The sequence below is a fragment of the Aedes aegypti genome, chromosome 2 (assembly GCF_002204515.2).
Source record: "Aedes aegypti strain LVP_AGWG chromosome 2, AaegL5.0 Primary Assembly, whole genome shotgun sequence".
NCBI lineage: Eukaryota > Metazoa > Arthropoda > Insecta > Diptera > Culicidae > Aedes > Aedes aegypti.
In genome coordinates this window covers 125727265-125752762 of record NC_035108.1, presented here as the reverse complement: position 1 = coordinate 125752762, position 25498 = coordinate 125727265, and the positions used below count along the sequence as shown (strand labels likewise).

Genomic DNA, 25498 nt, shown 5'->3' with positions numbered 1-25498 from the left:
AACAATTTTTGTTTTCAAATTTCGGTTTCATAAGGCAAATTTATAAATTTCAACCCGATTCCTTGTGGCAAATTTTCATAAGGGATTCCTATGTTTATCGATAGTCCATTTGCCTGAGTGTAGGTGACTTATTCTTTCGAGTGTGATTTCTCAATAGAGATAGAAAACTATAGAGGACGAATGTCGCTAGTGTTCCCTTTGTTCTCGTCCAGAAACATGTTGGGTACATAAGTGTCAAACTGCATACATTTTCACGTTGACATTTATAGCCCCGCCTATCTCCGTCAGCAAAAGATGTTCCGACAGCGACGCCAGCGACATTCTTCTTCTATGGTTTATTACTTCTATTGATTTCTCTAGTTCTTTGACCGGATTCCTCCAACCTTGTCGTTAACATGTTCTACTACTTCACTATACAAAAGCAAGTACTACCCCCTAAGTTTGCCCCTGCTTCAAACTTTCTCTTTTCGTGAAACGTCAGTGAGCTGTCATCAAAACAAACGAAAAAAAAGCAAAAAAAACATTAGCAAATTTTCTTGGGCACGTAAACATTTGCAAAAATATTTGGAATTTCCAGCGGAAAAATCGCTGGAAAACAACATTAAAAGTCTAGTTTTTGTCCGTGAATGTGCTCCGCGAAAAGTCCGAACTTGTGCTCAGTGCCGTGAGAGGAGGAGCAGGAGCAGGAGGAGGCGAAAGCCTTCTGGTCGTGAGTCAGCCAGCTCAGCAGCAGAATGCAAAAAATGCATCTCTCCCAGGATGTGTCCAGCGCTTTGCAGCAGCTTGAAATTATCAAGCAAACGGTGGAGGAAATGGACCCCAATAAGCTCCAGCTGAACGTGATGGACGATCTGAAGATGGTGCTCGATTTGCTTCAGGATCCGGTCTTCCGGAACATTGTCCAGATTCAGGATTCGTTGGCCGAGCTGAACAACCAGATTACGCAGCATCCGTCGATACTTCCGGGGGATTTCGACATTGCCAGCAGCGGGGAGTTGGTGCTGAATGTTCCCCCGGTTTCGGACTTGTTCGAAGCGGACTATCCGGATGAGCAGAGGGTACCCTCGGCGCAGATCTCGCCCGGAAGTCCTGCCCCTCCACATTTACAGCAGCAGCAGAAGGGGGGAATCATGATGGAACATCCGGCGCAACAACCACTGCCACCTTTACCCGTTCAATTGCAGCATCCGCCAGCGATGAAGATGACCAATGAGCTGATGATGGATAGCGGAGTCGGAGAAGTGAGTACAATCGGATTCAGGAATTGTTGTATTGGCACACTGTTTCAGAAATCGAAAAACGTGCGTTTTTAGTTTGCAATGTCTAGACATGATTGAAAAGATACGCCCTTCTGAAGAATAACTAATGATTTCGCTTTAAAAGTCATTGCAGGACTGGTAGCGAATCACTTTTAGGTCTTGGTTACTATTTTCGATCTGGTTACTAAAGTCACTATTTGGAACAAAAGCTCACTTTTTTCTGAGAATGGTCATTTAGATCACTATTTTCGTGATTTGATGATAAGGCAATGTTAGTCTGGATTAGCTTCCTAAACTTAAATAGCAGGATAGGCAAGTTTTTCCTGTTTTTAGTATACCATACGAACATTTTTTTTTTTTTGATCTGATAAAGTATTGAGAAAAAAATGAATTCTTTGCCAACTGGAAGAATTCCGATGACTGACAGAATGTCTGAAATTTATATGTTGAATTTTGGGACTAATTTGCGATAAAAGCTCTGGCAAAGCCCTCCCCTTGGTTATGCGACCTTGCCGCGATGGGAGGGCATAATCCATTAGCCCATATGATGGAAACCAAAGGCGTAACCTGTAGTGGTGGTATCACATTTCGGCACTTTTTGCTTAAAGCCGCGTCATAATTCATATGGCATAGACGCAATAATATCTCGGATGTGATCCAACGGACATTCTGCGTCATTGATAGAATTGATGCCCATTTCAAATAATTAATCTATTCGAAGTGGACATTAATACTATTGGTGACGTTCAGTTTGCCTTTTGCTAACCAGAATGATCCGTAGCCACTCTTACTATTAGCTAGCTAGATACATCGTTATCATATACGACGTAGGGAATACTTAGGAACTCTTAGGAAAATGACTAGTAGATTCACTGAGTAGAAATAAGTGGCGACAATCTTATTTTAATATGGTTTTTACATTGCCATAATAAGAAATACCTCTTTTGTAACAGCGGTATAAATAATCTAATTCCAGCTACAGTTTCGCCAAATTTAAAAGTAGAAAGTAGGCGTTGTGAATCATTGCATTTGCCACCGAAAAGTGAATCTTGTAGGAGACTGTAATAGAAGCCTAAGGTAACTTTACTCTTCAATATTCACTATAAAAATGACTATGGAAAGTAAGATGCTGAGATCGATCATTAGGGTACACTTGCTAGTTTCGAAAAATTGTTGAACAGACAAAGAAAGCGACTTTTTTTTAAGGATATATGAACGTAATGACCAATAAATACTTTTAAGAACAAAAAATGAAATTAACTAGAACTACTACTAAACAGCCTGAGTGATTCCAAGCAACAGCACCAAAATTTGGTAAATTTTTTAATTCATTTTTTTCTATTGAGCTGAAACTTTGCACAGTTTTCCAGTTCCATCTAAATCGTCATTTTCCGATATCAAATCTTCAAGTTGAGTCACGACTAACTTTTCAAAAGGGTGTATGTGAAAATGGTTCAAAAATATTCAAAAAGCTGCACAGCAAAAACGGTTCGTTCGATTGATAGACAACTAAAGAAACAAAGTTAGACAACTAAATAAAGATTCCAAAAAAAATACACACAGTAAAAAGAAAATTTTTTTTGCATTAAAAAACATAATTTTTGACACAAAAACTCAAATATCTCAAAACCCTATCGGAATACCAACGTAATTTTTTGAGGGAAAACGGTCCATTATATTAGCTATCTACCATAAAAATTTGGTGATGGTAAACCAATAAACAAAAAAGTTAAGACATTTCAAACATGTCACAATTTTCACATTTAGTAGAAATTTTTTTTTTTTTCGGTGTAAATTATTACGGGAACCGCAGTTTGTTGCTGATTTTATTGTTAAGGGTCTTGCGTGAATTAAACAAGTCGTTTTCATGTATTCATTAGTATTATGTATATTATATGTATCAATATTATGTATATGTATAAATATTATATGTATATGTATATATGTATAAATTAAAACAAATTAACAGATTACACGAAAATAAATTTTTTTTTACCAGGATATATTTTTTTAGAGTATGATCGATGAGTTTCTAAATGTTATATATAAACTTTAAAAGTTTTGGATTTGGGTATGCGTTATGAGATCATGAAAACATTTTATTAATACTTATTTATTTATTTATTGTTATTCAATTTTTTTACAATATCGAACACTTTTGCATCATTATCAGTACAGTTCAAGTATAGTTTTGCTTTAATTTTATTTTCTGACAATGGAATGAAATTTTTGGGTTCCTTGGATCGTTTTCGCGTTATTATATTGCTCGCTGAGCTCTGATGCCGTTAATTCGTACTCTTCAGTAGTAGTAAAACAAAATGATAATTTTGTTAAATCTTCTTCTTTTCTGCGATTCGCCCAATCAAATAGTTCTTTTGCAGTTTTAATTGGATGCTCACGTTCTTTGGCTAAACTTGCTCTTGTGGCCATGCGCTTTATGGTTCCTCCAATAGCATCACAAGGACCTTTGCCATGTGACGTAGCAAAGAAATGCCATTTTGCATCAATTCCGTACTTTGATTTAAATTGACATAGGCTTGAAAAATTCTGTACTGCGATGCTGCTCCATCAGACATGAAATATATCTTTCTGATTTCTTTATCCTTATCAACGCGTAAAAAGTTAATCATTTTGGCAATGAACAAATTTACAGATACTGAGTCGTGTCTTAAATCTTCCGAAATTACAATAAAACTAAAATGTTCAATTTGCGTACTTCCATTGAAATAAATAACGAATGGATGAATTGTAGCTTGTTGTACGTTCCAGTGATGGGACTGCACTTCATCTTGCAATACAAAGCTATAGTTTTCAGAAAAATCACAAATGACTAAAAATTCACCATCTTGTAATGTATTTTTCGTATTTTTAAAAAGCGGGATTGCTCTGTTTTAATAAAGTCGTGAGGAATTAAACTTTCTAATTTCAAGCAAAAAAAATGACACAAACTCATCTACAGGTTTTACAATAGTTTCTAGGTCACACCTATCCGTGGTCACCCATTGTTCAAATGATAAATGATCAATATAATTTTCTTCAAACTCAGCGAATAAAGTATTTTCCAATGATGAAGAATCTGGACAATCCGAACAAGATCGTAGATAGATGTTGTATTTTCACACAAAAGACTACCAGTTAACATTTTAATATCCTTTGATAAATTGATTCTTTTCAAACTATGTAAGATTAGGTTAATATTTTCGTGTGTTGTGCACACACAAACATTATGTGTTCCTGAATTGGATAGAAGCTTGCATTGCCTTGGACGAAGGCTTGCAAATGAGGAAAAACCTACCTTAATATTTTCGTTAATTTCCTTGAAGCGTGTATACGCTTCTTTCAAAGTAGTCATCATTCATCGTTTTTGGATTGTTTGACGCTTTCCATCTTTTTTCACAGATACATAATCTTTTTGGCCAGGCATAGCTCTACTTACTTCATCGTCTTCAAAATATTGAATTATTTTTTCTTTTGTCTCATCTGTTAATGAAGTACTCGACCTAGCATTTTTGGTTGCAAGACAGTTATTTTTGAATTGTTTTGCCTCTTTTGCTGTATTTCTATTGGTTTTGAACTCATCAATGGCGTCTTGAATAGACCACGAGCTTGGCAGCATCGACAAAATCAATAATTTTTCTTTCCTTGTCGTGGCTAGATTCGAGAACCTTTCCTTCATATTCATAATTACCTCATCGTAGTCTGTATTTTCCACATCCTCAGGTCCTAATTTGAAGAGGTTTCTTCGTACAGCTTCGTTGATTTCACGGTATTTTTTCTCGGGATAATTGACGTAACCCATCTTCGTCCATTTAATCGGAGTCACTTTTATTCCAGCTATCCCTTCGTTGAAGCGTTCGATGTTGACCTTCTGGATGCACTCATCTTCTGATTGATTTATTGAAACAGATGTCGCTGATGGTACCGTGGCAAGACTATCTGCACTTGGTACTTCTGGTAACTCCTCAGTTGTTGTCGGTGCATCTAGTAATTCCTCAGTTGTTGTTGTTTTCGAACTTCCTGCAACCTGATCCACCGATGATGTACAGATTGCCAGTTTGTCAACGTTTAAACGGCAGGACGTACAAATGCGTAAATTTGTATTCAATGTAGACATTGGAGCATAACCAGCCGCTTTCAGTTTATCTATGGTGCTTTCGGTGAGATTTCGTAGCTCTTTCGAACACTTTTTTTCTGCAAACGGCCTGCAACAGTTGAGAAAGCGACTACTCATGTTGCTCGTTAGATTTTAATAAACAAAATCACTTTTAAGTTTTTACTGACTAGTTTGGTGTCGTTTGCTTGACTGAAGAAAAATTTTACAATTAAATCTTTTATAACCATAGTGGTAGTATATTTTTAGTTTTTTCGTGAGTATGTTCATGGTATATACCTATCATGTTTTTGATGTTGTTGAAGTTACTCGCTTTCTCCCAAATATTATTAACAAAGTCTATTCTCTACCAAGGCGGGTCTATACCCAGGTGTAATCAGATTTTAACTTTGTGGAGAAAACCAGCGCCGAGAAAACCGACCTGCTTTACGTATACTAGATCACCTGGGTATAGACCCGCCTTGTTCTCTACGAGGTAAACTTTTTGCAGGTAAACTAGTCGTATACCTGTATAGAAAACTTTTTTTGTAGCTTTTGTCTTCAAAATTAGATTTCTTATAGGTTTCTTTTATCAAAAGGTTTCAACACTATTGAGAGAATTTTTCTTCAGTTACATACAATAAAAAATATGACACTATCAAGACTTTAGATCACAACACTGGATCGCGTCTAACTTTCTAATAGATGCTATAATAGTTATGAATAATTAAATAAAATATCATGAAAACAACTTGTTAACCTCATGTGGTACCCTTAACAAAAAATTCAGCAACAAACTGCGGTCCTAAAAAAAAACAATGAAAAAAAAAATCACTAAGTGTCAAATTTGTGAAATATTTGAAATGTCATAACTTTTTTGTTTATTGGCTTACCATCACCAAATTTTTATGGTAGATAGCTAATATAGTGGACCGTTTTCCCTCACGTTGGTATTCCGATAGGGTTTTGAGATATTTGAGTTTTTGTGACAAAAATGATGTTTTTTTAATGCAAAAAAATTTTTTTTTTACTGTGTGTATTTTTTTGGAATCTTTATTTAGTTGTCTAACTTTGTTTCTTTAGTTGTCTAACAATCGAACGAACCGTTTTTGCTAGGCAGCTTTTTGAATATTTTTGAACCATTTTCACATACACCCTTTTGAAAAGTTAGTCGTGACTCAACTTGAAGATTTGATATCGCAAAATGACGATTTAGATGGAACTGAAAAACTGTGCAAAGTTTCAGATATTTTTGAAATGGTCGATCACAATCGACTTGCATGCCTCCGTGGAATCCCTCGCCTAATTTTGTTCAGACTTGACGACAATTGACATTTAAGACTCTAATCTTACGTAAAAGACAGTAATCAGTAATCAGAATAGCACTTGAATGACAAATTATTCAAAACCATTTCGACTTAGTAATGACCAGTGAATCAAATTATCATCAAAATAGACGAAAAACAAACAACAAAACAAGCTCGTTCACAACCGTTTGTCGCAACTGTTGCGGATCAGGACACAATCAAAAGCAAAATTGTCATGACAATCATAGAGCGCAACATTGTTGCAACCTTTTCAACTCGCGATTAATCAGTTATTTTAAACACAAAACCAAAATTGTTTTATGGATGCTGTTTGATAATGTGTCAATGTTTACCAACACGGAGAAAGTTCTCGAAAAATTGCAATGCGAAGCCCAGAAAATCGCTGCGCACGTGGTGATCGATCTTTGTCATATTCTGTTCAAGTGATGATAAACTCATGTTGCGGAATAAAATTGTTGCAACAAGAATAGGAGGTGACAATATCTTTGTTGCTGCGTGTTGGGTCACAATTGATTCACTGGTAATGACACTACTACACTACTATTTCAAACAAATTCTGATGGAGCTGCTGATTTTCACAATGCTTCCTTTTCTCAGAAGCAAGGGAATATGGGTACTTTTCAAAAACTACCACGTCAAAATACTAATAAAAAAGCAGTCTTCATGTGGGCGCCATTGCCTAGTCCGTCTGAGTATTGGTCCTGGTAGAGGGGAAACTTGGCAAAAGTCAGACCGAGGGTTCAGCCTTGACAAGTTAAGCTGTCAGGCAGCTCCAACTGAATACCATACAAAAAAAAATTGCGATAAAAGCTCTGGCATAGTTTTAACATTCTAATGCTGACTGATTTTCCTGGCGTAAGACCTTGAATGGGGTTTGGCAGAAAACCAGAACGAATTAGCTCAGTCAATTTATTTTTGAAATTTCTGAGGTCATATTTCTATAAGGAATTTTTGATCTTCCTTTTAAAAGAAGCTCAACATGTGTGTAAAATTATTTATTAAATTCATCGGGAACTTGTTCAGGAATTGTTTCTATAAGATCATCAATTAAAACATTGGCTAATGCTTCGAAATCCATTTATCATAAGTGTCAGTCAGTTATATGATTGTTTTAGATACTGAGTACTATCTAAATTACAAGCTTACCCAACGTGGTAACCACGGAATTTGGATATGTTTGACCTTTTGAAGATTGATAATGTTTATATTCAACCGAATGGCAACATGGGGAAGCATTTCAAAAGGACTAAACTTAGAAGTAAACTTCGTTCTAGAACAGTCGCCCCACAGATATGGATAGCATATAGATATGGATCAAAGTTGGTTTACATCGCCGATAAATGGCTGTTATAATGTTCTGATCTATAATATGAGTCGTTTAAATCGACTTATAATCAAATTTTGATCTATAAGGTAGAACAACGCTTGAATTTTTTTTATAGAAATCGACACTTTTTCTGAAAAATGACATTGCCTACTCGACATCGACACACGCATTGTACTCGGAGAAAAGCGAACGTAAGTCTGTCATAAGATTTGCTTATAGAATTAGGGTAAGTGTTCCCTTAGTTGTGGGTGTTCCTATAGTTGCGGTAGTGCCGTTTTCACTGATTTTATTACATTAACCACAGAACCGAGTCTGCCAATCGACGTATATTGGCTTGTCGATACATGGAATAGTTGAAAAGAGCGTTCAAATTGCTTTAAAACTTACGAAATATCACTAGAATTGCTAAAACTCTAATTGTTTGTACCAATAGTTACGGTAAAGTGTTCCTATAGTGGAGGATCCCATAAGAAAACAACGGATACCGCAACTATAGGAACACAAATTAAAAATATACCGCAACTAAAGGAACAGTGTACCAATAGTGGAATTATTATTTTTCACTGACATGCCGTGGGTTACTGCGATGAAATCATTTTTCTCATTTAGTCAATGGTCGTTACCTGAGAGAGACTCGCGAAGAGGAAAAATATCAACGTCATATGCAGCCCAGATTCCGCTGTAACGAAACGTCAAATGCAGCCCACCGTTTTTATGGCTGAAAAAGTGAAAAGTATTGTATTCAAAATAAACTGTTGTTAAAACTTCAGTCGGTGAAGCCTTTTTTCCAAAGTTGCTGAATAATCAAAGCACAAAATTAGTTATTTCTAATGTCTGCTGAGATGTTCATGTGAGGGTTTGAACGGCTAGCACATAATTGATGTAAACACAGAATGGAGTAAGAAAAAAACTCAGCAATCACAGAAAAAGAAGACCGTCTTCGCGAGTCTCGTCTCAGGTCGTTACTTCCCATTACAACATTAATTAATTACATTAATTGAGCATATTGAATTTGGGTCTTATGAACTACGTTCTAATCCATTCTTGGTTCTATAAGACTGTCTTGTGTAATTTGAGCTTTAGGTTTATAGCATTCGAATTTCCACGTTTTCGTAACAAATTAACTTTATTCAAACCGTTTGAATTTTGAATTTCAAACGAAATTTTTCCGATCACAAAAATGTCCGGCATACATCATGGCTGGCTATTCTCTATCTGTCCGTACCGGATGTCATCTGCTCAAATCTCGACCATCCTACAACTTCCTTCTCAACTATTCAGTACAATTCACACTCACACTTAAAAACGATATCGCTGTTCGGTTAATTATTTTACGGCTTTTGATCAGTAAATCACAAAAAAAATACTGAGATTCCAGCATATCTTGGTAAACATACTGATTTTATTTTTTACTGAACACGGTAAACGTTTGTGCTGATAACACCGTGAAATTACAAATTACCGAGAAAATGTGAAAAGTCAGTAAATTTTAGTACTGACTTACACAGTATCAAATATTTTTTACCGAGTTTTCGTTAAAACGCAACGAAAACAAATACCTAACCAAATTTGCAAACTGTCAAGAGAAAATTTTCTTTTAGTAAGAAGCTTCTGCAACAGAATGCCTCTTGATGACCATTTTCATGGAATGGACGGGCCGAAACTCCATTTTATTAATATTTTAGCCCTATCGCTGCTCACGGTAAGTGTTCAAAAATCTTTCGACGAACCAGAAACGCAGCTAAACTCGCACAGCATCGCACAAGCTGGAAAGATAGCACATCAGTTATTGTACAGATTTATTATTTTCCGTGAGAAATAACGCAACACCAACATGTTAGTACAACATTATAAGCCGTCAATACCATACTTCCAAGAGGCCATTCCGATTCCGGTGGAAAGATCTTTTCTTGTATGACTGCGCATTAGAGTGATGCAAATTTTGAAATGTTTACTCCCCTATGCTAAAACGATTTAAATTATGGTAAATAGCATCCTCCTAAAGTTTGAAGTGATTCGAATGAAATTTGACTGCACACGCCATTTGAAGTTTATATGGAGATTACTATGGAAATCGTCAATCTTTTGTGTTCAGCTCTCTATCTCTTCTTCATATTCTTTTATGGAAATGTGAACAAATTCTTCTAATGTGAAATCCTCCCAGCTACAACTTTGCCGAAGACCACTTTTTGATTGGACCTCAGGATAAATTGTTATTCATCATCATAAAGTTGGTTTGCATGTAACATGCTTCACCAACTGTTCGGCAGGCAACAGTGAAGCTCCTGGCGGGAAGAGTAGATCAAAGTAATCCAGGCTACTATGTTCTACAGCAAAAAAGCAGTGTTGCTCTGAAAGTAATTGAATGATCATTAGTGTGGGACAAAATTTAGATTCTCGCTCCAGTCCACTTATTGGATTGTATTTAGGTCTTATAACAACTGTGCAAAATTTCAGCTCGATCGGAAAAAAACTATTATTTAGCGCCAGCCGTTCAAAGTTTGTATGGGATTTTGCAAAGAAAAATCGCCAGAGGTCGCCCATTGATCTCTGTAAAAATTCAGAATACAGACCTCAATAGGTATTTTTATGATGAAGAAAATTGTCGAAGACCGCGAAACAATCCGACACTTGTGAAAAAATATATTCAATGAAAACCTATTGGCAACGCGACGTTGATTAACACGTAAAGGAATAACAATAATAACAAAATCGGGCAAAATTTCCGAATAGTCTATGCTCAATAACTTTTTTAACAAGCATCGGATTGCTTTTCGGTCTTCGGCAATGTTGTTCATCGTAGAAATACCTATCGAAATCTGTGTTCTGAATTTTCATAGAGGTCAATGGGCGGCCTCTGACGATTTTTCCTTGCAAAAGTAGTAAATCCGTCTTCGTCTAGTAAATCCCATACAAATTTTGAACGGCTGGCGCTAAAATATAGTTTTTCCGATCGAGCTGAATTTTTGCACAGTTGTTATGGGACCTAAATGCAATCCAAAAAGTGGACTGGAGCGAGAATCTGAATTTTTCATATAACCGTGTCCCAGGCTAATGATCATCTCAGCATGATTTAGACTTTATTATCAATAATAGGGGAACCTGGTCCAATTCGAACCCTGTTCTAATTCGGACCTTCAAGCATTTCTCAATACTGGCGCTACTGTAAAGATCGTGTGTACCGTTCTTCTGCTCACCGTTTGGCTTAGATCTAACACAATAAATTTGACGCCATTCAGTCATTTCGTTTGCTTTTTATATTAGTTTATTGTTTTCAAGTGCTCAGGTGTACTGTCGGTTGGAGTTATTTCCAAGCTTCTGTAAACGACAATAATTCTCCAATCTCTCTGTGTTATTTTATAATCGAGTCTCCCTAGCATAAGCTTTTATCTGACCATATGGTTTTGATATGTCTATGCACTGTTTGTTTTCAACTAGTTTGAATATCACAAAATGTGTGCTGGTCCAATCCGGACCTTTTGAAATGGTTCAATACGGACCTTTTGATTTTCAACGAGCACTCAGTCTATCCTAAGCAGCCCGGTGCTAGGCAGTCATGTTTTCGAGGTCAGCATCAAACTCAAGAACAACAACGAACAATGGCGTAATCATATTAGGGAAATTTTTCTTCGATATTGAAATGTGTTCCACGCTAACCATATCAACTCTAATTAACTTGCTGTACTACAAACGAATAGTTTGCAACCGTTTGTTTGTGCTAATTTAACTGTTGTTGTGAGAAAAGAAATTTTTCGACAAAAATGATATCGCCTTACTCGATTGTTAGTCCTTAAACGACTATTTGTTTACAAACATTGAGTTGTCAGTGGGAACCACTTCCCAGTGGGCAGAGATGTTTGCTCGTTATTTTCTAATGGGGTTGTATGGGCGGTGTCAGGAGGCTGATTCTAAGAGTTTCACCCCGTGAATGTCTACACGACTTGGTAGAAAATCACAAAAGTTGCAATGTAGATCGATGGTTTCATTGTTTCTGTTGCGATCAAAAAAGGCCTTCGAAAAAAAAAATAAGAAACACAATAAATCACCAAAAATAGAAGAATCTGCTTCTTAAAAGCATCTCCATCAATACCACAGCCAAGCCGTATCCAAAATAGTCAAACATATGTTATAAAAAACGTTTACGAGTTTTGAGAACAATACAGTCAACTTTCCCTTACTCGATATTCTGTGTTTTTGTTCCCTGACTCGATAGAATATGCAGTCCCTTCAATATAGTGTACTTGAATTCATAAATATCAGTCAATACTTCTCCAACTTGATTTTCCGAGACTTCAAGTCTGTCTGTTTCAGTTCCCCATATAAGTTCACCTTTTTAACTCGATATTTCATAGCAAAGCTCCAATGTGTTGAAAATATTCAATTAGGTATATAAAACATTATATATACACTATTCAACGTTGAAATAACTTTTTCGAATGTATTTTGTTAAAATTAAAAAAAAAGCTCTAAAATTTTAAAATATATATACATTATCTCGATAGCTCCCATACACGATAGTCCGTTCAAAATCGAGTCAGGAAGAGTTGACTGTACCCAATTTTGAACAAGTTTCTGATATATATTTAATGAAATTTATAATTCACTTGAGCTTGTTCTGACTCGAATTAGTTTCAAATTTCTCACACATTGAGTTTATTTTTTATGCTTGCGCTTACAGAAAAAGTTCAATAAGCTTTGATACCAAACAAATCTGAGTTATATTTGGTTACTAGCATTGCAAATAACGATAAAATATAGGGCGGTCCAAATTAGAACATTGGGGGTCCGAATTGGAACAGGGTTGGTCTAATTCGGACCTTTTGGAGAAGTTGGTTCAAACATGTCTAGTCATGTCCTGGTAGGAGCTATCACAAAACTCTTTGAGAGAAAAATGTGCGCGCTGAATCGTGCTCTTACGAAAACATAAAATTTTTCATGCCGTTCATCGGGTTTAAAAGATATGGCCAAAAAACTGGACCATGTTCCCCTAACAAATTATCCTTACGTCCTATCGAAATGTGGTCTTCGGCAAAGTTGTAGCTGGGAAGTTTTCACATGGGATGAGTGTGTTCACTTTTGCATAGATTATTATGACGAGCAGTTAGAGGACTGCACACAAAAGGTTTGCTTTTCTCATAGTAACTTTCATATAAACTTCAAATAGCGTGTGCACAACCAAATTTCTTCCGAATCACTTCAAATTTTAGGAGGATCATTTTCATCATAATTAACATCGTTTTAGCATAGGGGAGCAAAAACTTCAAAATTTGCATCAGTCTACTGCGCATTCCAAACTTCGCGGCGATCCAACTCGTCAGAGGGTGCATAATTGAGCGAACTTCCGACATGCCAGGCGTCGTGAAAATTGAGTTTGTGGGTGCGTTACAATAGGACACCAGATTCAAATCACGAGCAGTCGACAGAGGTGGAATATGAGAATTAAGGAAATAGAGTGGAGATTTAGAAAAAAAATTGGTTAAATTTGGGGAAATGAGAATAGGATTGGGGTTGTTGAAAAAAAAACTGAAAAACTCAGTAATAAAAGTAAACAAAAATAACTTTACCGAAAAATACAGTAACGTTTTGGGTAGATTGTTACTGACTTTATCGTTAGTTTTTTGACATCTCAATATTTCATAGTTTGCGGAGTTTTCGGTACTCACAAACTATTACCGACTTATTTCTGCTGTTCAAAAACCCAGTAAAATTTTACCGACTTCGGTAATAAAATCTTAGTGTGTACCGCTTTTTGTCGTTTCCAATGGTCCTGTTTTGTTTTCGATTTTTGGGAGCATCTTAAGTGCGGGAAAGTCAGCAAAATTGGAATGCTTAGAATTCATTAACTATGGTTTACCTATCAAACTTCAAACAGCTATATCTCAACAAAATCATTACCGATTTGAGCTCGATAGGTTTCATTCGAAAGCGTAGTCTTAAGCCTTTGATTGGAGTATAGCTACATAACTTTTAACACATTAAGTGGTTATTTGTAGCAAAAAATGTTTATCGCAATCTTTCTCCAAAATTTTGGTAAATTTTCAAAATTTCGTCCATTTTATATGAAGAGTTTCGGGAAAATGAGTAACTCACTATGAAGTAGCAAATCATTCATACTTTCTAATGTGCAACAGTTTTTTTTGCCCCTCTTTGCCCTAGAGTTGAAAATTCCATTTTCACTTTTCATTATAATTTATCTATTTCATCATTCAAATCATTATAATGTGCCAGAACCCGTTTAAAGCTTTACTGAATGTACTGAAAGGAACTTTTTTTTCTCTAGTGCATGTTCATGCGCAAATTTCTGCATTACAACTCATTTTTTTTTGTAATAATAGCCAATAGAATGATTGGATGAAAAAACTTGTTATAGAAAAATTTCACTAGAAAATCGAATTTTCAATTTGACAGTTAGGGTAGAAGCACCGGTTTTGGCCATACGCCAGTTGTAGCCATAGTGGATTATACACCGTTTTAAATAGCCAATCAGCATGAAACCTTTTGTGTGCAGTAGATCACATTCATATGATACAGCTACATTCATTGAAAACATAAGAAAAACAATTAATTTTCCTTATAATTTCAACTCCCATACACCTACACGCAGGGAACTAGACTATCGAATTTCATAAATTTTGCCTTATGAAAGGTGGAACGAATATTGCAATACGAACGCTTTATGTTTCGTTTTAGCATCACTCCACATCAAGGCGTCGATAGGCGCGTAGTGTACGCTCGGGCCTATCGATCGCAAGGTTCTTGGTTCGATCCCAGGTTGCCGCGCAAACGTTTTTCGTTTTCAAATTCTGGTTTCATAAGGCAAAATTTATGAATTTCAACCCGATTTCTTGTGGCGAATTTTCATAAGGGGTTCCTATGTTTATCGATAGTCTATTTGCCTGAGTGTAATTTGGCCAGGTCACTCCTAATTTGGCCACTCTCATGAGAAATCAATGCAATTGGCCAATTTAGGAACCGAAGTTAAATCTCTGGCCGAAACTGGTTCCGTTGGCCTATATTGACCAACGGGATTTTCAAAGCGAAAAAATGGTTTTGGCTCAGTTTGGATATTTTACGCATATAATATGGATTGAAAGCTTGCATTTGACATATTTGTTGTATAAATACGGCTTCCCATTCAGTTTTTATTGTCATTTTCTCTTAGGCTGGCCAAAACCGGTGCGTTTACCCTATTTCCAACCGGATGATATCAGGTATCCAAAATAGTTAATAGATTACCATTATCAAGCGACTTTGGACGTATTTGAGGTTTTGTCCGACCTTTGTATGAAAGCCCGCCACTGTGGGCCGGTCCTCTTATTATTGATATCCATGTAGATCGGTGGGTATTACATGTTCTGCAAGTTCCACCCACTTCTGGCGCCACCTCCAATATTTTCATATAGGACACGTTCCAACTTCTCACAAAATAACCCCTTTTAAATTCACGTTTAGAAATCGAAAACTAAAAATACGCACGCTTTTCAGATTTACAACCAATAGGTATGCTTTGAACTAATTTTGATACCTTTCAATTACGCAGGAGCACCTCAAGTTGGATTCTCACGATGAATCAGCACTGCTGCAAGGAATGCACGATGGATCCAAACTATCCGGTGACCTGGCTGCTGAATGGTCCCGGATTTTGGACATCGAGCTGGTTAACGATGGCACTGGGTTGGGATTCGGTATCATCGGAGCACGTGCCACGGGCGTTACTGTGAAGACAATCCTTGCCGGGGGTGTGGCGGACCGAGATGGAAGACTGCAATCCGGAGATCAGATTCTTCAGATTGGCGACGTCAATTTGCACGAAATGGTATCGGAGCAGGTGGCTTCGGTGCTGAGACAATCGGGAACGCATGTCCAGCTGGTAGTGGCCCGACCGATAGATGCCACTAATGGAGCCATTGAGGAGTTTGAGAATTCTGCTATTGTGCCAACTGCTTTGCTTGCTAATCCGCTCAAGCTGAAGCAATATCTGGCAGATTCGGGCTACCCGGAAATATTTAGCGTGTATTCTATTGCCAATTTGGACAAGGACAGCTTTGACAAAGACAGTCCCATTGATTTCCCAGAGACGGAGATTTTCACAGTTGAACTGAAGAAGGATCAGAATGGGTTAGGAATAACCATTGCTGGTTATGTGTGCGAGAAAGAGGAGTTATCGGGAATTTTCGTTAAAAGCGTTTCACCTGGAAGTGCTGCCGATCTCAGTGGTAAGATTCAGGTGAACGATCGCATCATAGAAGTTGACGGCCAGTCGCTGCATGGGTTCTCGAATCATCAAGCAGTGGACGTTCTGAAGCAAAGTGGCCATGTTGTAACGCTGTGCTTGGAACGCTACCTCCGTGGACCGAAATATGACCAGCTGCAACAGGCTATTGCAGCCAACGAAATGAAACCTCCAACGCCGGCTACTCCACCACCGGTTCTATCGCAAGCTGATTTGTCCAAGTACGGTAACAACATTCTGGACATCATTCCGAGAACCATTGACAAAAGATCCCCCGAGGCCAAACTCTTCAACAACTTCAACGACGAAGAGAACAATTTGATGATGATGACTGAACCCGATCAGCAGATTGAAACCCTGATGGCACACAAGAAGCTTGCCCGTGCCAAAGATTCCATAGAGAATCACGAGTACCGGGAAAAGATGATGGATGCATCTATCATTCTCCCGCCGCCTTCAAACGTCGAAGCGGAATTGGATTTGCTTCTAGCGGAGACCACCAATCAGGCGGCACTGATCAAACATGGCAAGCAACGCAGTTCCCTCAAGGTCAACGAAGATACCGAGGCTTTCATCGTCAAAAAGTGGAACAGTATTTTGGGATCGGATGTTAAGATTATCGTGGCCAATATTAGGAAGTTTGCTGCTTCGAGTGGGTTGGGCATTTCACTGGAAGGAACAGTGGACGTGGAAGGAGGTAAGGAGGTACGACCACACCACTATATCCGGTCGATTCTGCCGGAGGGCCCGGTCGGACAGAATGGTTTGCTGCGTTCGGGAGATGAACTACTGGGTGAGTATTGTTTAACTTGTTTGTAATTTTAGATAAGGTACCGCGGGGCAAGTGGGTAAATGGGGTAAGTAAAAATAATTGTTATATTTTACTGAATATGTGAATTAACGTTTTAAACTCATGCGTAAACCTTTGAGGCCATTGAGAACATTACGATAGTAACAGATTTCTGGGATTTTTCAACCATTATTGCATAATAGAATGAAAGATTGTTAACCTGTCAACTATCACTTCGTAACAAGTTGGCGGCGTGCAATCTTATTTTAATATTTTCAGCGGAAATAAGTTGTCGGAAATAATTTTCTGTACCACTTTTAAATTGTCCCCTCTGACAGTTTTAAACTGCAATATAAAAAGTTTTAGAATTAATTCGACATAGTCCTAATGATAACTAAATTGAAACAATTTTCTAATCACGTGGGGCAAGTGAAAAGTTTCTCATTAGAGATTGAATTTGTGTTTTCTCTTTAGGTAACCATAAGTATACAAGGTTCACAATTATCATAGAACAACATAACGTGCTGATAATTCAAGAAACACTATACTTAAAACGTTAAAAGCTATTATCATGGTCAAATCATGGAACTTCTCTAAAAAAAAGGTCGCCAAATATTACGATATTAATATGTTTACTTTGGACAGCCGATTTAAAGGAAGACGATGATTGAAAAGATCCAATATACGAGAACGCACGGAAAAATCGTGGAATGTCTATGTAAAGCTAGTTCAAAACATAAAAAATGGGGTGTAGCTCTATCCACATAGAAACATTTATAAATATTTTATTGAAGGATTCCATTTGATTTCTCCCGAAGAGTTATCCGACGTCATATCCGATATTCTTAAAAACAAATAACGAGCGGTGGAACTTCTACAGAGCAGAATGTTGTCGAATAATTTGAACAAACATAACTGAACAGAAAAAAAATAAAGTAACAATAATAAAATTTTCTTTGTTTACATGTTACTTACCTTATTGTTCTTTGGGACGCCTTAACAAATGTTAAAGGTAATAGACATCGTGAATATAACTGTTAGTTTTTGAATTTATTGTTCAAAACGATAAACTTTTTACTTGCCTCACTTGTGGGGCAAGTAAAAAGTAAGGAGACGTTTTTCAAAAACTTTTTCTGAATTTTTTTCTTCAATTTTACATAAAAATAAATTTCAGCATGCTGCTTATATTTGGTGGGAGTCAAGCTAAAAAATATACACGACCTCATTTGTTTTGATTTTAAAGTCTCTAGGATTTGAAGAATCCCAACCATGCGAAATCCATTACCCACTTGCCCCACGGTACCTTAGTTATGTATTTTATAGTGTTGTGTTCCAATAGAAAAAGTATAATTTATGGGAAAAAACTCGACAGAGTCGCACAAATTTCAATTTAGCATACACTTACCTGAAATATGACAGACCAAGGCTATGAAAAGAAACTGATATTCTACACACCGGAATCCAACAATTTATTATTTATAAATTTTTGATTCTGAAGTAAAATCAGGGTCTCCTTCGTCCCTTTCGTAGGAAGAAAAGTAATGCACATCGTAGGAGGCATATCAAGGTGGACTATTACAGTCGACTCTCCACATCTCGATATCGAAGGGACTATCGAGATAGGGAGAGATCGAGACATAGAGCAAATTTTTAATGAATAGGTACTAGATTTAAAAGTACTCGTTACTAGGAATATCAAAAACAAACTGACGTCATTTCGTCTTCACAAGTTGTTTTGAATCTCTAAACTCTAGTCTAGTAACCTTCGATAATGAGCATATCGACATACGGAGAGAGAATCGGGAATGAAAATCACATCGAGATAGGGAGATATCGAGATAAGGAGGATATCGAGATACATACTTACTTTTGCTGGCTCTACGTCCTTCAAGACATGACCTGCGCCACAATGTTACGCCAATTAACTCGGTCCATGGCTGCTAACTTCCAGTTTCTCGATCGCCCCCACTTCCAAGATCCTGCTCCACTTGGTCAAACCACCTAGCTCGTTGCGCTCCTCTTCGTCTTGTACCGGCCGGATTTGAGGTGAACACCATTTTTGCGGGATTGTTGTCCGGCATTCTCACAACGTGTCCCGCCCATCGTACCCTTCCAGCTTTGGCGACCTTCTGGATACTGGGTTCACCATAAAGTTGCGCAAGCTCGTGGTTCATCCTTCTCCTCCATACGCCGTTCTCACATACTCCGCCGAAGCACACGTTGTTTAAAAACTTCTAGCGCTTGCAGGTCCTCTTCGAGCATTGTCCACGTCTCATGCCCGTAGAGTACTATCGGTCTTATCAGCGTCTTGTACATGTTACACTTAGTACGGAAGTGAAGTTTACCAGACCGCAAGGTCTTGTGGAGTCCGTAGTAAGCACGACTTCCGGCAATGATACGTCTTCGAATTTCTCTGCTGCAGTTGTTATCCGACGTTATTAATGATCCGAGCTAGACAAATTCGTCCACCACCTCGAACTCATCCCCGTCGATCATCACGCATCTGCCAATGCGAGCTCTATCGCGCTCGGTTCCTCCAGCCAGCAGATATTTCGTCTTCGACATATTTACCTTCAATCCAACCCGATCTGCTTCACGTTTCAGCCTGGTATACTGTTCAGAAACCACCTGGAACGTTCTTCCGACAATGTCCACGTCGTCAGCAAAGCAGATGAACTGGCTGGATTTATTGACACGAGAGTTCAATGTTTACTGCGTTCACGTGCAAAATTAGAACGCGTTCAGTTCACTTTTGGCTCGCGTTCAGTTCAAAATGCATCATTGCTTAAAACTACAGCTACCCATGCTCAAATCGAAAGCTCTGCTGATGAACCGTCATCTTCGAGAAATTAATTCCATTCCATTCTATAACTCTTTCCTTTCTCAAAATTATCATTCTCCTCCCGCTGATCTTTCCTGTTTGGAATTTATCCTTCAAACCTATCCACTGAAACCCAGCAAAACCCTTCCTCTAACTGCATTGGAAATTACTATGGAATATTGTGAATTTTGTGTTCAGTCCTCTAACTGCTCGTCATAATAATCTATGGAAAAGTAAACTAACTCTTCTCATGTAAAATCTTCCCTGCTACAACTTTGCCGAAGACCACATTTTCATAGAACATAGGGTAAATGTTCCAATAGTGTAGGTACTTGGCACGGTTTAACTTCATCAAACCCCTCAAAATTCAAGTAGACCAATGAATGTACATATTATTGTTGTAACGGTAAGTAACGACGATTCACTTAATGAGAAAATTGATTTCATCGCAGTAACCATCGGGATGTCAGTAAAAAATAATACCTCCACTATTGACACGCTGTTCTTTTAGTTGAGGTAAATTTTTAATTTGTGTTCCTATAGTTGCGGTATTCGTTGTTCTCTTATGGGATCCTCCATTATAGGAACACTTTAGCGCAACTATTGGTACAAGTAAGAAAAATTTAAGCAGTTTTGGTGGTAATTTGTCATTATTGCTAACAAAGTCTAAATTATGCTGAGATGATCATTCAATAACTTTCAGTTTAACGCTGCTTTTAGCTGTAGAACTAAGAAGCCTGGATTACATGGTCTATTCTTCCCGCTAGGAGTACCATGGACCAATGCACGAGTTCATTTCTTGACGTTTAAGCGGAGCCGTGTTATTTATGTGACCATGGCAACGAGGCTTAACGGGGGCTTAACGGACCTCCCCTCCCTTCAGGACCTCTACGAGTTGGGGAGTTGCCCAGGTTGTGGTGGAGTTCACAGTGGGCTCTGATGAACCTTATAAAACCACAGAAATCCGAATGCAACTCTGTCAAAGCGACCGGTGCGGCTCAAAGTACCAAGCACCCTAGCCCAAACTAACAGGAGTGTCAATCGGCACATCAGGATCGATGTCAGTGAGATCCTGATTATGGCATCTTCTTCTTCTTTCTGGCGTTACATCCCAACTGGGACAAAGCCTGCTTCTCAGATTAGTGTTCTTATGAGCACTTCCACAGTTATTAACTGAGAGCTTTCTTTGCCTATTGACCATTTTTGCATGTGTATATCGTGTGGCAGGTACGAACATACTCTATGCCCTGGGAATCGAGAAAATTTCCTTTACGAAAAGATCCTCGACCAGCGGGATTCGAACCCACGACCCTCAGCATGGTCATGCCGAAAAGCTGCGCGTTTACCGCTACGGCTATCTGGGCCCCTAATGTTTCGGGAAGGGCCATAAGTCGTGGATTATGGCATACATGTCGCGATACAAATGGACAAGGCATGGAACTACGAGTAGGAGTGTTTCGAGCACATACCAACGCCAGATCGGCCCCAATTATGTATACTGGCACACGCTATGTCTGAACCAGACGATTATAAAAATCGAATGTACATCGAATTTTTTCTCGCTAGAGATCAGTATTTGATCCATAGTTTTTTAATCGGAAGGTTTTAAAATATTCTATCGGTGAAATCGACGCCGAAAAACGAGGTTTTCATGGGTTTTAGTATGAAAAATAGCTGAAAAGTGTAAAAAATCAAAATTTCACCGATAGACTATTTTACAACCTTCCGATTATGAAAATATGGATCCAATACTGATCTCTGGCGAGAAAAAATCCGATGTACATTCGATTCTTTTAATCGTCTGGTTCAGACATAGCGTGTGGCAGCGCGCGACTAAGTACAAGTAACGGTATTTGTACTGGATAATATGCTTTGAGGCTGACAGCGGCGACATTCTACTCCCTTAGTAGGGTCGGGTGACACTGGCCCGAAACGGCGAGTGGGTTAATGGCGCAGGCTGCCCTCGTCCCGTACAACCGTGGCAGGCCATAGAGTACGTTCCAAATCCGTCGCCTGGTTGATCCAACTGGGCGGGAGTAGGCTCAGATGCCATTACCTGACCTGCGCCGATCCGGCTTTGAACATAGTACCCCATAAAGGACTATGTCAACCCTAGCATGGCCTCCCTGCTTGCATAGATAACCATGGGATCTTAAAGGCGACTATTCCAGCGGAGTTGGATAGCGCCTCTTAGGGGGACCCATAAGATGTGATCAATTAAAACAAACAACTTGTGAAGGAGAGGCTTCTGGACCTATCAGTAACTGGCTAAGGTTCCCGCCAAGGAAGGTGGCGGCCAACAACAACTTTAGTGAAAACAGTGTGGGCAAAAGCCTAGATACTGTGACGACGGTAGGTACTGGCCGCTCCAGTGCAACATGTGAGGTGACCGATGGCCCGGGATTAATCGAGGCCATGGATCGCTATAGGGAGTACTTCCCTAAAACGCAGATAGCTCCTGAGCAACTTGATGTCATCATCAAGTTTGTTAAGAGCAAAAGCAATATCAGCAAAGACTTGAAAACAAGTCTACTGAAATTGCGACAATCAGTCCTAGCTGCAAAGCAGGACTACAAGAAAGTCAAGGAACAATTTGGCAAGGTAGAAGGCAAAAGAGACACTAAGTCGTGTCAGACCGAAGTGTTTTCCTTCACAGACAACGCGAATATATCTGATGATATTATTCGATACGCGATGCGGAAGAGGGGACCTTCCGGGGATGAATACGTGGCGAAAAGACGTATGGTTGCTAAGGGAAAAGTGACCTACGCGGCCGTCCTTCAAAGCGGAAAAGCTGTCACGTGCCAAGCCCCGCGATCAAGTAGACATGGCAACAAAGGAGAGGCCAAGCCTAAGGCCAAGAAAGCCAAGAACCCGAACCAGGCAGTGCATCCACAGGAATCACAGGCGCAAGGGAACAGCAACCCGTGGATACGAGTTAGAAATAAGAAAAAACAGACGAAACCGAAAAGTGAGCCCAAGGAGAGCGCTAAACCGAAAACAACGAAACATAGGAATTTAGGCGAAGCCCTCGTTATCAAAACGGAGGAAGCGAAATACGCCGAGGTTCTGAAGGCGATGCGTAGCACGGGGAAGTTATCGCCATTGGGCGCAGGCGTGCGGAGCATAAGGCGAACTAGGATTGGTGAAATGATCCTAGTCTTAAAAAAGAACGCCAAGGAAACGGGTGCAGTCTATAAGTAACTGGCACAAGAAGTACTTGGTGACGAGGTTGATGTAATATCCGTCGCACTCGCGCTCAAATTGGGTACCACTTCTAGTACTGCATTTGGTCCCTCGGTAGTGCAAAAGGTACCCAAGCTTGACAGATCACAGTACACTTTTCACGGCATTCTAGATTACCTTATGATCCATAAAATTTTGGGCAACTGCAAGGGACATGGAGGTCTTTAATTTGTCTTTGTTACTACTGAAGTGACTCTCCAGTGTAAAAATCTGGATGAGGTCACCTATACAGCGGAGCTCTCGGCTGCCCTCAAAGAGCAGTGTGACATCGACGTAGCCAGTAAGGCCATCCACCTTAGAAAGGGCCCGTGGGGCACGCATGTTACGGCGATCAGGCTGCCGGTCCCAGAGGCCAACAAAGCAAACAACTTGGGCATACTCAAGGTAGGCTGGTCGGTTTGCCGGCTGAGCATACAACAGCATCCTGAAGTTTGCTTTAAGAGGATTATAAAACGAAACCAAACTTCGAATTTTCAAGAGCACAAGACTGGAGAATCTGTCAACAGCTCGCGTTGAAAATCAATCAAATTGCTTGCTTGCTAGTGGTGACCAATGCGATAAATTATCAACGCGGAGCGCTGTTCGGTTCTCAAGTCTTGTGCTCTTAAAAATTTGAGGTGTGGCTTCGTTTTATAATCACCTTAATTGTTTTGGGAAAGGTCATAAGTCGTGGAATTGCGATGGTCCCGTCAGAAGTAAGATGTGCAGAAAATGCGGCACCGAAGGCCATAGGGCAAGCGATTGTAGGCAAATCGCTAAGAGCTCAGTTTGTGTCGACTATCCGGCCATATCGGAAGTAATACAGTTAACACAAGTAACACAGTTAAACCACTGTGATCCATCCCAGCAGCTGCTTTGTCAGTCAGTCTCGGAAACTAAGACGTGGTGTTACTATCGGACCCATACCGCATACCAGCCAACAACGGGAACTGGGTGGTGGATAGATCTCAACGGCTAGCAGCTATAGGGACGACAGGACGATACCCAATACAAGAAGTAGTCTCCATCTCTAATAACGGTTTTGCGATAGCTAAAATCAATGGCGAGTTCTATTGCAGTTGTTAGGCGCCCCCAAGGTGGTCGATTGAGGAATTTTCCCACATGATCGACAGGATGATAGCCGAACTAGCTAATCGGCAGCCAGTAGTGATAGCTGGTGACTTTAATGCATGGGCAGTGGAGTGGGTAGCCGCTGCACCAACCATAGAGGACAGCTATTGTTGGAATCCCTGACCGCATTAAATGTAGAGCTGGCAAATATGGGTACAGTGAATACCTTCCGCAGAAATGGTGCAGAATCGATTATCGACGTGACGTTTTGTAGTTCTAACCGTTTAGGTACCATGAACTGGCGCGTTGATGGCGGTTATACTCATAGCCAGGGTTGGGAAATTCGAAGACGTATCATTGCCGGAAGTCGTGCTTACTATGGACTCCACAAGACTTTGCGGTCTGGTAAACTTCACTTCCGTACTAAGTGTACCATGTAAAAGACGCTAATAAGACCGGTAGTCCTCTACGGGCATGAGACGTGGACAATGCTCGAAGAGGAACTGCAAGCGCTAGGAGTTTTTGAACGACGTGTGCTTAGGACGATCTTCGGCGGAGTATGTGAGAACGGCGTATGGAGGAGAAGAATGAACCACGAGCTTGCGCAACTCTACGGTGAACCCAGTATCACGAAAGTCGCCAAAGCTGGAAGGGTACGATGGGCGGGACACGTTGTGAGAATGCCGGACAACAATCCCGCAAACATGGTGTTCAACTCAAATCCGGCCGGTACAAGACGAAGGGGAGCGCAACGAGCTAGGTGGTTTGACCAAGTGCAGCAGGATCTTGGAAGTGTGGGGCGATCGAGGAATTGGAGGCTAGCAGCCATGGACCGAGTTAGTTGGCGTAACATTGTGGCGCAGGTCATGTCTTGAAGGACGTAGAGCCAGCAAAAGTAAAGTAAGCAGGGTTGGGAAAAAATCTGAAACTCATTCTACAGTAGCCAAACAAAGCCAATCGCAGACAGCGAAGCCAGTGAAACTCACGCCTATCGCTGATGTAGGCAAAGAGCCTTGAAAATTGGAAAACACCCGTTGCTAAGGGTAACCCAAAATTATTGTAGAAAAATGTTCTATTTTCCGCTGCATTTCCCGCATTTAGAGCCTTCAATGACACTAACGATTTGAAAAATTCATACTCCCAACATAGGCTACTTGATGAGATTCACGTTTTTGAACTACTGTACTGGGAAAGCCACGTGATTTTCGCGAAATTCAAGCCTACTACTATTACCATTCCCAGCGCTGCTCATAGCAATCATCAATCGATTCGCTGTAGGCAGCGCGATGTAACTCGACCCAAGCCCGGGGTTGGAAAACAGCGCGCTTCGACGGCGAAGTATTTACTGATGCCC

General features: G+C 39.4%; 1 protein-coding gene across 1 annotated transcript in view; it reads left to right on the top strand.

The window, feature by feature from the left end:
- The first annotated feature begins 483 nt into the window (after positions 1-483).
- The window catches only part of LOC23687980 (patj homolog), a 41857-nt gene continuing 16842 nt past the window's right edge, over positions 484-25498 (top strand). Inside the window, exons 1-2 of the mRNA XM_011495451.2 lie at positions 484-1241; positions 15545-17030. Of these exons, the coding sequence (XP_011493753.2) occupies positions 735-1241; positions 15545-17030 (1993 nt within the window). The 5' untranslated portion in view covers positions 484-734. The remainder of the gene's footprint in view (positions 1242-15544; positions 17031-25498) is intronic.